The following is a 16,282-nucleotide window of genomic DNA, read 5'->3' on the forward strand; positions in this document are numbered from 1 at the left end:
GATGTCAACATCTACCAAGAGCATAAAAAGAGAAAACCATCAACCAGTCTGTTATGACTGTACATGCAAAAAAAAAAAATCTTAGATAAAATATAAAACATGTATTAAAAGAATAAAGCTCAAGAGTAGGGAAGGGTTCGCTGGAAGACTAGGGTAGTTCACCATTAGCAAGTCGGCTAATGGAATGCTTTGCTCTGTTAGATGAGAAAAAAAAAACTGTACGTGATCAGCTTAAGAGATTGTTTTTCATACAACATTCTCAGTCAACCAGACATAGAAGGGTGTTTGCTTAATCCAATGAAGTGTTTCTATCGGAACCTGGGAGCAAATATCATACGCAACAGTCATTGCCCGTAACCTGGGAAACAACATAAGAGTTCCCACTAAGCATGCTGTTGGTCACTGTTATTCAAGGTTCTAGTTAAAAATTTAGGGATCATCTTAATAAATACGTAGGATACCTAGGAAGCAAAATATCTAAAATTTTACTGAGAGACAAAAGAGAAGACACAAATACATGGGATGGTGTACTGTATTCCTTAAAAATCTCAGTACTTTGTAACGGTCAGTTCTCCTCCAAATTAATTGACCAGTTTAAGTCGATTACAATTAACATGTCAGAGAAGCTTTCACAGAGCTGAGGAGAATATTGATATGCTTAAGGGTTCCCTGGAGCCCTGGCCGGTGTGGCTCAGTTGGTTGGGGTAGTCCCGTCTGGTTATTGTGACCACTCTTCCCTGTGTGTCCATCCTCAAAGCCGAAGCTCTTAGCAACCAATTGACAAGTGCTTACATGACCTGACTCTCCCAGTGTCCTGTGGCCGGTACAGAGTTGTGGCTGAGAGATGGAGCTTTGTGGCTCCGGGTTCTTGGTATAGAATTAAATCACAGTCTCTCAGGTGGCCCAGGCCTGTGCATTTTTTAATATATATTTTTTATTGATTTCTGAGAGAAAGGGAGAGGGAGAGAGAGACAGAAACATCAGTGATGAGAGAGAATCATTGGTTGGCTGCCTCCTGCATGCCCCCTACTGGGGATCGAGCCGTCAGTCCGCAGGCCAAGGCTCTATCCACCGAGCCAAACTGGCTAGGGCAGGCATGTGTTCTTTTAACAAATATTTTTCATTGACTTTTTTTTTGAGAGAGAAAAAGAGAAACATGGATGTGAGAGTGAACCATCTATCGGCTGCCTTTTGGACACCCCCTACTGGGTATCGAGCCTACAACCCGGGCATGTGCCCTGACCAGGAATCGAACTGGCAGACTCAGTGCCCTAGCCAACACCCAACCAACTGAACCACACCAGCCAGGGCATGTGTATTTTTTTTAAAATATATTTTATTGATTTTTACAGAGGAAAGGAGAGGGATAGAGAGTTAGAAACATCGATGAGAGAGAAACATCGATCAGCTGCCTCCTGCACGCCCCCCCACTGGGGATGTGTCCGCAACCAAGGTACATACCTTTGACTGGAATCGAACCTGGGACCCTTCAGTCCGCAGGCCAACGCTCTATCCACTGAGCCAAACCGGTTAGGGCTGTATTTTTTTTTAAGTATATCTTCATTGATTTCAGAGAGGAAGGAGGAAGATGAGAGGAAAACATCAATGATGAGAGAGAATCATTGATTGGCTGCCTTCTGCACACCCCACACTGGGGACTGAGCCCGCAACCTGGGCACGTGCCCCGACCGGGAATCGAACTGTGACCTCCTGACTCACAGGTTGATGCTCAACCACTGAGCCATACCAGCCGGGCGGGCATGTGTATTTTTTAAACTTCCTCCAAGTGCATCTGAGCTGAGAATCGCCCCCTTCACAGGTTCGGTGATCCCACAAGGGCACGGAACCCAGTAGGAGCTGCTCCATGTGGCCCTGGGCACGTTGGAGGCGGAGATGCAAAGGGACAAGGCCAGATGTTAAAGGAAAGAAGTGACTTGACGTAAACAATGAAGTTGCAAGAGCTCCTAAAAATAGGTGCTGTCTTTACTGACAGACAAACTCTAATTTTAGCCACATTCGTCACCTTGTTATCTAACCCTGTTTTGTGGGTTAGGTGGTGCCGTGTGTTGGCAAGGACTCGGGTTGAGCAAACATAGCCCGGGCTTCTGTCCTGGGATTGTGTGTGTACTGTAAGCGGCATGCCCATCCCCCCGGCTCGGGGCTGAAAAAGGAGCGGTTTGGCATGGATGACCTCAGAGGTCCAGCTCAGCTCTAAAATTCTCCCATTCTTTCGTTTCGAGTGGGCGGTACTTTCAAATACCCGACTAGATGCGCAGGTCATTAGCCAGAGTTGCCCGGCCAGCGTGGCTCAGTGGTTGAGCATCGACCTATGTATGAACCAGGAGGTCATAGCTGGATTCCCGGTCAGGGCACATGCTGGGATTGGGGGCTCCGTCCCCAGTAGGGAGCGTGCAGGAGACAGCCGATCAATGATTCTCTCTCATCATGGATGTTTCTATCTCTCTCTCTCCGTCTTCCTTCCTCTCTGAAATCAATAAAAGTATATTTAAAAACATAAAAGATAAAGTGGCCAGAATCCATCTCCCCTTTCACATTCCCCGTGCCCAAGACAACAGCCTGTTGGGTTGCCTGCGTGCTGTTACTTCTCCCACATCCTCCCTTTGTTTTAGAAGCTTAGGAAACAACGTACATCCTTCATCCGTTGTTAGCTTTAAGAAAATCCAACATGGTAATAAAATGTGATAAAATGTGAGCATTAAAGCCACGAGGCAGAAAGAAACTGTGCCAGGGGTTCCAGCCACTAAGGGGCTTGTACGTTCTGAGTGTACTCAGTGAGTTGATGAGCCTGTGGATGGGAAAACCAGTTTTAAAAGGCAGAGCTTGACACTGTGCCCAAGGTTGTGAAACGGTGGCTCCGGCTCCAGGGCAAAGGGCCTCCCACCGACTGGACTCCACCGACTTCATGTGAAAACACAAGAGTTAGGAAGTGTCTTGGGTGTGGTTCTCTGGAAACAGCCTGAATGGGAACTTTCGCTTAAGACACTTGTCAGGAGAGTACCCATTGAAGCACCCTGTGAAGAAGTGAGAAAGAAGGAGTGAGCTAGGGAAGGACTAAGCAAAGATGTTTTTGTTTGAAGTGATATAATTTATTTCTTTTTAAATTTTTTAATATATATATTTCTTGATTTCAGAGAGGAAGGCAGAGGGAGAGAGAGATAGAAACATCAAGGATGAGCGAGAACCATTGATTGGCTGCCTCCTGCACGCCCCACGCTGGGGATCAAGCCCGCAACCTGGGCATGTGCTCTGACCAGGAGTCGAACCCTGACCTCCTGGTTCATCGGTCAACCACTGAGCCATGCTGGCCGGGCAAAGATGTTCTTGTTCTGTTTTAAATATGTTTTTATTTTTAGACTAGAGGCCCGATGCACAAAATTCGTGCAAGGGGCTTGGCCCCCGCCCCCCGCCCACTGTGGCAACGCCTCTGCCTCAGCCCCAGCCACCGCGGCTTCATCTGGAAGATCATCCAGAAGGATGTCCAGAAGGACATCTGGTCTAATTAGCATATTATGCTTTTATTATAGAGTAGAAGGGCGAGGGAGAGAGAGAGAGAGAGAGAGAGAGAGACATTGACAAGAGAGAAACATTGATCAGCTGCCTCCTACATAACCCCGACTGGGGATCGACCTCACAACCCAGGCATGTGCCCTGACAGGGAATCGAATCGGTGACCTCTTGGTGCAACTGAGCCACACCGGATGGGCAAGGATGTGGTTTTAGCTAAAGTGTAGCCTCAGGCTGATGCCGGCAAAGGAGCGGCTTCACCAGGTTGAGGTCAGGCATTTTCACTCTTGCGATGAGCTGAGCGGTGGTTGGCTATGGGCTGCTGCTCCCTGCTGGGGTAGGCAGCGAAACCCTCAGGTATCTCTGGCCCAGGAGGCACCCGCAGCCGAGGCACTTCAGCAAAGAAGGGGGCTTCTGTGAGCCACTGGCCATCAACACTATATAACCTGGAGATGGGTGTGTCCACCTCGGGGTACTCCCAGAGGGTCTACTAAAGAGATAAGGAGGAGCAGGGAGAGGCCCGGCAGCATTTATGACCAAGATTGTTTTGTGACTGTTTCAGACTGCACATCAGACCCATGTCCTTTTGGGGAGTTCGAGCTGCAGCCCGTAATATCGCTGTTGCCCCCCCTCAACCGAACTTTCATCTGGGACATCCAAGCTGGCAAGAGCACCAGTCTGGAGCTGGTGTTCTCCAGGCCTCGCCTCAGGCAGATCGGGCGAGGGGAGAGCTGCCCAGACGGAGTCACTTACAGCATCAGCGGCTACATCGGTGCCACCGAGGTCCAGATCGGAACCTTCTGCAGCAGCGGCACCGTGTCCCGGATCAAGATGCAGGAGAGCGTCAAGATGACCTTACACCTGCCGTGGTTCGACAACAGAAGCCACTCCGGCTTCAGCATGTCGAGCCAGTCATCCATAAAACGTGAGCACGCCATGCCCTCCTGCTATTTGCTGAGGTTGAAACATACAAAATCTCACCCTGGCCGGTTTGGCTCAATGGATAGAGCATCGGCCTGAGGACTGAAGGGTCCCAGGTTCGATTCTGGTCAAGGGCATATATCTCAGTTGTAGGCCCTGGTGGGGGTCGTGTGCAGGAGGCAACCTGTCAGTGTGTTTCATATCGATGTTTCTCTCTCTCTGTCTCTCCCTCTCCCTTCCACTCTAAAAATCAATGGAAAAATATCCCTGGGTCAGGATTAACAACAACAACAAAAACCATACGAAATCTCTCTTGCTCTAGGTCAGAAAGGACCAGGTGTTGGGAATTTTGTATGGTTTGACCTGAATACCTTACAGGGACATCTCACTCTTCCATAAGCGACACAGGCCAGGCCACTCACGCCTGGGGTGGATCCACCCTTCTCGAGTAGCCTTGGCGGTGACTCGCTTTTCTTTGTTCTTGGTACATGTTTGTTTTCAAGAAATGAAATGGGATTGGTTCTACAGTCCTATCATGATCGCTCCATTTCTTTGTCCTGTCTTCTATCTGTTTCACATTTTCTCTAACGGTGTTAGTGGTGTGCCAGGACCGGCTCACAAGAGCTCATTGTTCAGTTGCAGGAAGTTTGTGAGCTGGTATTAAACAGAGCCATCTTTTAAAACAGAATTATATAAACTTACTAAAATGGTGAGTGTAGAAACAAAGGCCATAAACCACTCCAAACTCATTGCCCCCTAGTGATTTCTCTACATTTTCCTGTTGTCTGTGCTCTTGAGGTTATTTACGCTGATTCTCTCTGCAAGTGGAAATCCTTTATGATGGTGAGCTGCTGTCCATCTCTTTCCAAGTCCACATTCGGTCATCCCACATTGGTAGCTTGAAATCAGCTCTGGTGGGAAATTTACACCAAGGAAATGGGCAGGCCCTACATATCAGAACTCCCTCCCCCTCCCCCGCCGAGTCAGTTGTTAAACATAGACTTGCACACCACTGATGTCTCCTCCTCACACCGTATCCCGACCCACGGCTCAGGAACTGAGAACCTCCTTCCCCTGCCCTAAGCTGTGGACAGTCAGGGCAGGATCTAATCGCCTTGTTTGGGTTTCCCCTCCCAATAGGACTGTGCTTCATCGAATCTAAGTTTGAGGGTGAAGGCTCAGCAACCCTGATGTCTGCCAACTACCCGTTCAGCTTCCCCGAGGACGAGCTCATGACGTGGCAGTTCGTCATCCCTGCGCCCCTGCGGGCCAGCGTCTCCTTCCTCCAGTTCAACAACTCCAACTGCGCGAAGAAGGAGGAGCGGGTTGAGTACTACATCCCGGGCTCCACCACCAACCCCGAGGTGTTCAGGCTGGCGGACAAGCAGCCCGGGAACATGGCTGGGAACTTCAACCTCTCTCTGCAAGGATGTGACCAAGATGCCCAAAATCCGGGGATCCTCCGGCTGAAGTTTGAGGTTTTGGTCCAGTGTCCACACAATGAAAGCAGTGAGTGAGCCCACCTTCCTTTCTCCTCCTCCTCCAACACCTTCTTTCCTTCCTGTTTCTCAGCTGTGGCTTCTGGACCTTTGGACCCTGGAAGAGTCGCAGGAAGTATGTTGCTAGGCAGCGAGGCAGGCTTAGTGGTGAAGGCATGGCATGCCCAGCCATTGAAACACAGTAAGAATCCAACACACAAACTTACATTCAGGGTGCCAGGTTATTTCTGTTGTTGTTATTGTTTTGTTAATCCTTACTCAATATTTTTTCTATTGCTTTGTTTTTAGAGAGAGTGGGAGGGAAGGAGGGGCCAGGGAGAGAGAGAGAGAGAGAGAGAGACATTGATGTGAGAGACAAATTGAATGGTTGCCTCCCGCATGCACCCCAACCAGGGCTGGGAATCAAACCCCAGACCCCTCAGTACATGGGCCAGTGCTCTAACCAGTGAGCACACCAGCCAGGGCTGTTGAGTTGTTTTTTTGTTTGTGTGGTGTGTTTTTTTTTAAAAAATATATTCCATTGATTTTTTACAGAGAGGAAGGGAGTGGGATAGAGAGTTAGAAACATCAATGAGAGAGAAACACCGATCAGCTGACTCCTGCACACTCCCCACTGGGGATGTGCCCGCAACCAAGGTACATGCCCTTGACCGGAATCGAACCTGGGACCCTTGAGTCCGCAGGCCAACGCTCTATCCACTGAGCCAAACCGGTTAGGGCAGAGTTGTTTTTAATTAAGGCATTGGAAGGTTACCCTCTAGACAGCACGTCTTGACCCTACACTGGGAGTCTCTGTCCCCACACCGGCAGCAATGATAATGATCGCTAACGCCGTTGAGCGCTCCACACTGCATTAAGCACGCCGCTTATATGTCCCAGCTAATCCTTATGACAACCCAGTAGGGGCGGCAGGAATTACCTTCATCTACTGATGAGGAACCAGAAGGTTCAGACAAGTTGTGGAACGAGGCTCACATCACACAGCTGGCCAGGAGCCGAGCGAGCTCAGCACCCAGCGCCCGTGCTGTGAGCCACACTGAGCCCCAGGTAGGTGGGTGAGCATGAGGTTATCTTCATCCCACACACAATTACTCAGACGCCTCGAAACTAAAGAAGGGAAGTCGGGGCCAGGACGAGAGTGAGGTGAAGTGCTCAGGATGCCACGTTTAAGGAGGCGCCCACTCCGAGGGGCTCCCTGTGATAGAGGCGTAAGTACAGGTCAGCCCCCAAGAGCGAGTGCCTCCTTAAATGGTGCATCCTGAGCCCTGGGCCCCTCGCCTGCCGCACCTGAGTCCTGGTCCCGAGGGTTGTGGTGTGGATTTTGAGATAATGTACAAGAGGAGGCCAGCGTGGTTGGGGCTCATCTGTGAACTAGAATCTGTGAAGGAGTGAGTTGTGGCAGGTGGGCCGGGCATTTCTTAGCTGCTGAGGATGGGTTCTGTCCAGAGGGCTGACGCTCAGCTTGTTTTTCTTACTTATTTCTGGGAAGTAGGCAGAGCCAGGCGGAAAAACTGCGTGGGAGTGGGGAGTGGCACGCTGTTTCTGTTTGTGAGAGAGACACATCGATTGGTTGCCTCCCCAGCCGGGCCAGGGATCCAGCCTACAACCCAGGTGCATGTCCTTGAACGGAATCGAAACCACGACCCTTCAGTCCGTGGGCTGACACTCTAACCACTGAGGAAACTGGCTAGGGCGCTGTTTGTGTTTATAGGGCCGATAAACATCTGTAGGGTGCTGTAGGGTGCACTCAAGAGGCTGCCTTAGGAATGCCCCTTGGCACCCAGTTGGGGCCTGACCCACAGTGTTGTAGAAAGAGGATGAGAGTCTTCTGTGGTGGGAAACCAGATTCAGATCACGGGTCTGCCCTCTGTGACCCGAGACACCCTGAGCCGGTGGTTTCAGCCTCTCCGGCGCCTCCCCTTCCAGCTGTCAATTGACAGCCACACCTCCCCGCCCTCCTTTTTGTGAGGGTGGGACAAGGCCACTTGTCAAAATACACAGAAGACACAGTCACAATACGTCTTGTCTTTCCTCAGATTGGTGAGTGTTAAAAGGTGACGTTTCCATCTAAAACGCCCCATCTCTGCACATTTCCACCCACTCTGTCTGCTGACGCCTCGCATGAGGACATTCCTTAGGCAGCAAGGCCATGTGCTGTGTCTGCCCCGCCCCTCCAGTTATCTTGAGAAGAGAGGACACGTTAAGTGACTAACGAATGGAATGCATCTGCAAATGAGAATGTGGAAAGCAGTGCGTTGCTGACACTCCCGCCATGGAAGTCCTGTCTTGCCCCAGAATCAGGATGCTTTTTTCTCAACAAACTGCACTGTTTCAGCTCAACTGCCAGGGGTCTCATTTCTGCCCACCTGATTATTATATAGTAATGCTCGAAGGAGATGTAACCGTCACACCACTGTACCGTTTCCCACCGCCCACCCACAGGAACGGCTAAACTAACAAAGGCTGGGGCACCCGCCGAGGGTCAGAGTGCTGTCGGGAGTGCCAAACGTTGCAGCCGCCTAGAACCATCTGGTTGTCGCTTCCAGAGTTAAACCCGTGCCTTCCTACTTCCGACCCAGACACTTCACTCCTCGGTGTTTACCCAAGAAGTGGCACGGTGCATCCACTCACAGTCGTGCAAAGGCATAGGTCCAGCACGCTTAGAAAAATCAAAAACGGGAAACGGCCTACATCTCCATCAACAGGAGAATGGGTAAAGGAATGTGGTAGAAATGCGGTCCACGCTTTCTCTTCTTAAATTTCTTTTCGACTTACTGTGATGCTGCCTGAATGATAAAAAGCGTTTCCCACATTCCCCGGGCATGAGAGGTTTTGTGTGAATCTTTGCCCATTTCACCGGGCGGCCGCTGACGCCTGTCTTGTGTGTGTGGTTCCAGATGTAACCTACGAGATTGACTTGAGTAAGGAGCAAGCCATGTCGGTCACCATCGAGCCGAGGCCCGTGAAGCTGAGCCGCCGCTTCGTCCCCGGCTGCTTTGTGTGTCTGGAGTCTCGGACCTGCAGCACCAACCTCACCCTGGCCCATGGCTCCAAGCACAGGATCTCGTTCCTCTGCGACGACCTGACGCGCCTGTGGATGAACGTCGAGAAAACCATAAGTACGCCCGTGGTCGGGGCGCTCCCCCCTCCTCCAGGGCCGCGGGCATCTCTCTGCATCCTGCCCTGTCTTCTTGGTGGGGTCCAGGGGGCAGGGTGTAAATAGTATGACCAGAAATGTCCCCCACGGTGCCGGGCGAGCAAGGGCCACCAGGAAGCGAACCAGGAGGTGGAGGCCTGCCTCCCCTGGGAGCAGCCGCCTCCGCTGGAACGTGCAACCCTTCAGAAGGGCCGTGTGTGACCCCTGTCCATGCTCACATCTCCTCAGACTCCCCCTGTGGAACCCTCCTCCTAGTTGTGGCCTTCCCCGTCCTCTCCCCCTGCGCGCCCCCTGCTTCCATGCTCACTGCCCGCTTGCGGTCTCCCACATGAGACTCCAAGTCTTGAGTCTTGGTTTGTCTCTTTTTTGTTGTTATTAATCCTCACCTGAGGATATTTTTTTCCATGGACTTTTAAAGAGAGTGGAAGGAAAGGGTAGAGACAGACAGAAGCATCGATGTGAGAGAGAAACACATCTATTGGCTGCCTCCCACACGTGCCCCACAACTGGGGATGGGGATCGAGCCTACAACTGGGCCGGAATCGAACCTGTGACCCTTCAGACGCTCTTTCCTCTGAGCCAAACCGGCTAGAGCTATTGCATTTTATCCCTTTAGCCCCTAGCAGGGCTGGCCATGTGCTAGTCACGTAGTAAATGTGTGATGAAGGTGGGGCAGCCAGACCCATAGTCACCTCCCTGCGGGGCCCCTGTGATCTCTGGCGTGGATGCTCGCAGAGTCTCTGCGGGTGCAGGAGCCGGGGCCACCCCGTAGGAAGTGTCAGAGCTGGAATGCCAGCTGAGACCCCCAGCTCCACGCCCTGCTGTCACCACTGCACAGAACTGCCTCCCGTAGACGGGGACACTGGGCAACAGGCCTGGGTGGGGAGACCTGTGCCCTGCCCACCTGGCACTTAGCACCTGAGACACAGAGGTGACAACCTGACAAACAAGAAGAGAAAGTTCAACCCTAAAAACTCCCCAGAAAGTTGGTCTGCCAGGTTAGGAAGAGTGTGAGAGAGCAGCACGGGGAGCTAGAAAGGGAGCATCAGGAGCCAGAGTGGGGGACAGCGCGGGAGGAAGGACCAAAGGGAAAAGCCAGGAAGCCTGGGGCCAACTTGAGAGCTGGGAGGATGCTCTTCCTGTCTCCTCCCGGCCTGGGTACCATGAGCCCCTCTTTTCCAGGCTGCACGAACCACCAATACTGCCACAGGAGGTCCTACTCCCTCCAGGTGCCCAGGGACATCCTCCAGCTGCCCGTGCAGCTGCACGACTTCTCCTGGAAGCTGCTGGTGCCCAAGGACAGGCTCAGCCTGGCACTGGTGCCGGCCCAGAAGCTGCAGCAGCACACGCAGGAGCGGTTCTGCAACAGCAGCTTCGGCTACCTGGTGGCCGGCGCTAGCCCGGGCCAGGACCTCTACTTCGGCTCCTTCTGCGCCGGAGGCTCCATCGAGCAGATCCAGGTGAAGCAGAACGTCTTGGTGACCCTGCGCACCTACTCCCTCAGCTTCCAGCAGGAGCTCTCCAGGCAGGCCCTGACCGCGACCTTCATACCCTACTTCAAAGGTAAGAGCATCGTCTTTCACCTTCTTCCGTCTCCAGGCCTTTCCCACGCGGGCATTCCTCTATTTTGCTTTTGTGATCGTCTTACTCCAGTTGTCAAATTGAAGAGGACAAATAGCTGAGGGGGCTGGTCCTCACACCAGACATTTGCGTCCTGATCCTGACTCCACCGTTAACCTGGAGTGGAAAATTCCAAGGCCCTGTGACAGGGGAGGTGGTGGTTGATGGCGGCAAAACATATCATCAGATTCGAGTCTTTCTTGGAAGCGGGCAGAGCATAAGTTAGAACTAACCACATAGTCCCAAGTCCTGGATGTTTAAGGTGGTAACCTAAAAACCCAGATGCGGGCATTTTTATGATTCTGATTTGAGAATTTGGAATGCAGCATGGAGAGCGCCGGAAAGGCATGCTGGGAGAGAGAAGGATCTAGAACTCCCGGGTCCCGTTTTCCTGGGAGAGGACGGTGAGCTTCTGTGTCCCAGGCAGGAAATGAGGTCTCCGTCGGTCATGAGGGTGGCTCTAGAACTCTTCATGGCTGATTTTAAAAGTCACAGTCACCATCACAGATTGCCCAACGTGAAAGGCAATTGGAATATTGACCAAGGGCTTTCTCCGAGGTTTGCTTCACACTTTTGTTCTCAGGCATGAGTGTGAGGAAGAAGAACCTGTGGCCCTAAGATTAAGGTCCATCTGGGTTGCTGGAGATCTTTAAGATCATCAGAGAAACTCCTCCTGGGGAGTTTGTGAAAGTAACACACTCATCGGTGCGGGGTCATCTCCCCGGGGGTCAGGACTAGATGAGTTGATGTGTCAGAGGCACTGTCTGCTTTGCAATTCCAGAAATCTTCTGAGGACCTGATGGGATTTTTGTTCGTTCGTTTCTTTTGTTACTGATTTTTAGAGGGAGTGGAAGGGAGAGAGAAACATTGATGTGAGAGAGAAACAGCGACTGGTTGCCTGTCGCACAGGCCCCCATTGGGGATCGAATCCACAACCTAGGCCCGTGCCCAGACAGGGAATGGAACCCACAGCCTTTTTGGTATACGGGACAGAGCTCCAACCAACTGAGCCATCCAGCTGGGTCAGGACTTGAGGTTTTAATCTCAGAAACAGAAATCGGTATATACCCTCCCACCGTGGGGCACAGGTGAATGTTAGCGATGCTGAGGGCATTCCTGAAAGGAAGCCGAGATAACCACCAGTTTGGCAAACTGGCCTGTTTTTTGCTTTTTGATTTGACTGAGACTCTAATCTTGTGCTGACCCATACAGTAGCCATGGGTCACCTGTGGCAACTTCAATGTAAATTAATAGTAAAGAAAGCTTGAAATGTGGTTCCTCGGTCACACCGAGCACGTGTAAGGTCTTCAGCAAACACGTGTGGCTGTGGCTACTCCCGTGGACGGTGCAGATGAGAACAGAATGCCCTGTCGGACAGCTCTGGTCACGACACTCTACCATCTTCTCTGCCGCCGCGACTTCTTCTCTCCCTTCCGATGGAAACGTCTGTGTTCCTTCTCTTCCCTCTCCTGCAGAGGAAGGTATTTTCACGGTGACCCCGGATATGAAAAGCAAGGTCTACCTGATGACCCCTAACTGGGAGCGGGGCCTGCCGTCCCTGGCCTCGGTGTCCTGGAACATCAGCGTGCCCAGCGACCAGGTGGCCTACCTGACCTTCCTGAAGGAGCGGACTGGCCTGGTGTGCCAGACGGGGCGCGCGTTCTTGATCATCCAGGAGCAGCGGACCAAGCCCGAGCAGATCTTCAGCCTGGAGGAGGTGCTCCCCAAGTCCAGCTCCCACCATCACAACTTCTGGGTCAACATCTCCAACTGTAGCCCTGTGAGGGGCAAGCAGTTGGACCTGATCTTCCAGGTGTCGCTTACCCGGAGAACGCTAGGTAAGGGCCTTCGAGGTTTTTCAGGGATGGTAATGGTGTAAATTGGTAGCTGAGGGGGGAAGGAGCAAGCCTGGGAGGTGAGTCAGAAAACATAGCTTTGAGTCCTGGCTGTCTGTGTATCCGTCAGCTATTGCATCAGTAATGCTGCGTAACAAAACACCCCGGGACTCAGTGGCTTAAAAACAGCCATTATTATTGCTCAGATGGTGGCTGGGCAGTTCTGATCTGAGCTGGACGTATGCATCCGTGGTCAGCATGTGGGTACAGGGGGCTAAGGAATGGGTGGTGGTCATCTTTGGAGGCCATGTACTCAAGTCCATCACAGACCTAACCCCACACGTCTCCCCTCCTCTGTGTCTCTGCTCATAGACATGACTGTCATCCTCATTGCCGTGGTGGGAGGCGGCGCCTTGCTGCTGTGTGCCCTTGCACTCATCATTTGCCTTGTGAAAAAGAAGTAGGTGGAATTTCTCCATCTTCAGCCGATCTGACGGCCCCTTAGATCACAGTGACCTCTCACTAATTATGGACCTTTTTGCTTGCTTCCAATTTCCCTCCCAAAGATCAATGTTAAATCATATTGCCAGATATGAAGTATACTTAGAGGGGAAGAATATCCCATACCTAGGGGAGGGTGGGGGGGGGGTGCGCGGGGGCGGGGAGAGAGACAGGACAAAAAGCCAAAATACAGGTGTGGTGATATATGAGCCTGCAGTTTTTATGCAGCCACCTCAGCACAAGTCCCCTGGGCCCATTAGACTGTGAGCATTGCGGGGGTGATCTCGGCGGGGTAATGGCCACATGGGCCCCGCCACTCCAGCCCTGCAAACCCCCTCCCTCCATCACCTGAGCTAGAGACAGAAGCTGGTCCTTTTAAATATTCACTGAGAACAGTAGTTTCAGGTTCAAAGACTAAGCGATTTGTGGAACGTGGGGGAGACACAGTCTCTTCTCCCGCAGCCCAGGGGGTGCAGGGATCTGAGTTCCAGCAGGGAAGGGAAATGGTGCACATCTAAGACCGTTGTCTTCCTGACTTCTGTCTTGCTCCCTCTCTCAGTAGGAAAAAGAAGATGAACAAGGGCCCAGCCGTAGGTATCTACAATGGCAACATCAATACCCAGATACCGATGCAGCCAAAAAAGTTTCCGAACGTACAAAAGGACCATGATGCCCACGTGTACGCCGTCATCGATGACACCATGGTGTACGGGCATCTGCTGCAGGATTCCAACGGGTCCTTCGTCCAGCCCGAGGTGGACACCTACCAGCCCTTCCAGGGCCCCACAGAGGACTGCCCTCCCCCCTTCCTCCTCCCATATTCCAAGGTCCCAACTGTAAAGTTGACCACAAAGGAGTCATCCCCTGACTTCAATCCTGAGTCTGACAGTGAACCGTACACCTTCTCCCATCCCAGCAAGCGGAACGGAAGTGACGGGAACACAGACATTCCCTTGCTGGGTGCCCACGAGCCAGCGGAGACTGGGGAATAACTTGGACCCATCCCAAAGACTTTGCATAAAGCAGGGCGCTGAGACGCCCTGTAGGGTGCTCACCAGAAATCCCAAAGAAGAGGAATTGTATGGAAGGAACAGCAGGAGGTTTTCCTGGACACCACCAACTTCTGATTTCCAAGCGGACTCATTCCGACGATGAAGACGTTGAAAATGATGAATTCTGGTCTGGATACAGTCATCATGGCTCATGTCCTTCTAAACTCAGGTTGCGTTAGAAACCAGCCCGTAATGAGAGAGAAGTGTGAGCCACCCCAGGACAGGGTTGCAACAAGCCCCAGATTGGGGTTTGGACCTCTCTGTGAGGCGTGGGGGGGGGGGGCGAAGTGGGGGCATTCTTCTGCCTACACACCATCCTGACACTGCAGGAGAGACTACAAAACAAGTCAGCCCATGGGTGTGCTTTGTTTAGCCAACAGAATCTTTTTTGGAATTGATTATTAACATTTAAAAATGATAAAATGTTTACATAACAATCCAGATCCCTAGATCTGACGGAGCAGGGCCTCACATTCTCACTCGGGAATAGCCACGTTGAAAAACAGCTCCACTCTAGCTGGGGCATCTGGTCTACCAGCTCACCACAGTTCCCCCACTCCCTGTCACCTCCCACACTGAGGCTCATTGTCTGTTTCTATTGATCAGCTTCCCCCCACAGTTGCTTCTCTCATAATGAAAGGAAACATTTGGGACCTGTGTCTCCTATCAAATGAGAAGACAGGCCTCGAGGCTGGCGTGTGTTTCAGGAAAGGTTTCTTACTCACAGGCCACACCCCTCATTTACTGTCATTGCCAGCCAGGCTCCTGTGGGTGCCTGCCTTTGCGGGCCCCTGCCCATACCTGGGAGGACACAGTGTGCTACGGCTTGTCAGCACAGTCCCAGGTTCAATACTCCTGGGGCAAAACCTCCTTTGAAAAAATGAGTACACTTCCTCGAGTTCAGTGAATTCACCTTGGACTTGTTCAAGTGGCAGCTGGACTTGTTCATGTGCTACTTTGCCTCCATGAAAAGGAGTTTTGTAATCTCCCTAGTGGTGTGCATTCTAAGGCCTCTTGAACTCTTTCCAAAAGGAAGAGTTTGTTTTGTGTGTGTGCGTGTGTGTGTGTGTTTCATTGTGCCCTCAGCGCTACTCAGCCTGTGGCACCTTTCTCTTCTGAAAGGCTGGCTCCTGCGCAGTCCCCTGTCCCCCATGTCCTCCCCTCCAACCCCCCGGCCTGGGCCTCCCAACCTGAGATGCTGACAATCCCTGTCATGAAAGGCCGGAGCAAAGCTGTGGCTTCCTTCCCTCCACTGAAATCGCATCGTTGTTTAAAATCACCAGTGGAGCCCTGGCCTCGATTCCCTACCTTCCCTTCCCTCCTGGTTCGCTGAGTTAGTGCTCTGCCTTCTGCCCCAAAGTGTGGCTGGCCATCTTTGGTGTGGCTGTCATCACACACATCCCCTTGAATGACAAGGGGGCCCCCTTGGCCATTTCCTTCTAACGGAGAGCGCCACAATGCAGGCCAACTCGCTGTCTTCCGAGACCTCAGGTGGACCTCACATATTCTGAAGATACGCCTCCTGGGAGGGTCCCACCCGATGTACTTCCGGCTCCTTAAACCCCAATGCTTAACTGGGAATAATTTATTTGTTATAGATAACTTTTTAAGTAGCATTGTATTTCCTACACTTTTTTAAATAAACAAATGAACAATAACAACAAAAGGGCATCAGGTTGTTTAAATGCTTTGGCTGTTGGTCCCTGGTTCCCTGGGGCAGGCTCACATGGGCTCAGCAGATGCCAGTACAGGAAGCTGGGCTGTGGCTGCCTGTGGGTCACTCAGAGGCCAGAGCTTGTCCTGTCCTGTTCTTGTTGAGGCCACGGTGAGCCGCTCTGCGTGGCCACTCCCCAAACCTGACCCCCATAGAGGCCTGGGGCCACCCTCGGTGCTAACTGCACTTGAGCTGTAAGCCCAGTGCAGGTCACCAGCCACCAGAGCAGAAGTAAAGGGAGGGTGGTGGGAGAGGGGAGCTCCAGGTGGGCCCCGCCACCCACCAGGCCCTGGGAGAGGAGGATGGATGTTGCTGTATGACCACCCAAACCTCAGCTCATGAATGTGATGTGAGTTAAGGTTCCTCATCCCTGGACCGCATTAAGGGGCTTCACAGCGGGGTGGCTGGCTTCTAAGAGTGAGTGTTCTCAGCTTTAGGGAGTCGGAGCTGCTGGTATT

At 52.0% G+C, this 16,282-nt stretch overlaps 1 protein-coding gene across 2 annotated transcripts in view; it reads left to right on the plus strand.

The window, feature by feature from the left end:
- The window catches only part of CDCP1 (CUB domain containing protein 1), a 32,744-nt gene extending 16,968 nt beyond the window's left edge, over positions 1-15,776 (plus strand). The window contains exons 3-9 of one of the 2 annotated variants that reach the window (XM_014462959.2): positions 4,088-4,450; positions 5,587-5,955; positions 8,843-9,064; positions 10,285-10,665; positions 12,198-12,560; positions 12,930-13,017; positions 13,621-15,776. In XM_014462959.2, the coding sequence (XP_014318445.1) occupies positions 4,088-4,450; positions 5,587-5,955; positions 8,843-9,064; positions 10,285-10,665; positions 12,198-12,560; positions 12,930-13,017; positions 13,621-14,050 (2,216 nt within the window). In that variant the 3' untranslated portion in view covers positions 14,051-15,776. Of the gene's footprint in view, positions 1-4,087; positions 4,451-5,586; positions 5,956-8,842; positions 9,065-10,284; positions 10,666-12,197; positions 12,561-12,929; positions 13,018-13,617 lie in introns of both variants that reach the window. The other variant, XM_006097125.3, reaches the window with a different exon arrangement.
- Positions 15,777-16,282: the final 506 nt, after the last annotated feature.

The sequence above is a fragment of the Myotis lucifugus genome, unplaced genomic scaffold (assembly GCF_000147115.1).
Source record: "Myotis lucifugus unplaced genomic scaffold, Myoluc2.0 scaffold_195, whole genome shotgun sequence".
Classification (NCBI taxonomy): Eukaryota; Metazoa; Chordata; class Mammalia; order Chiroptera; family Vespertilionidae; genus Myotis; species Myotis lucifugus.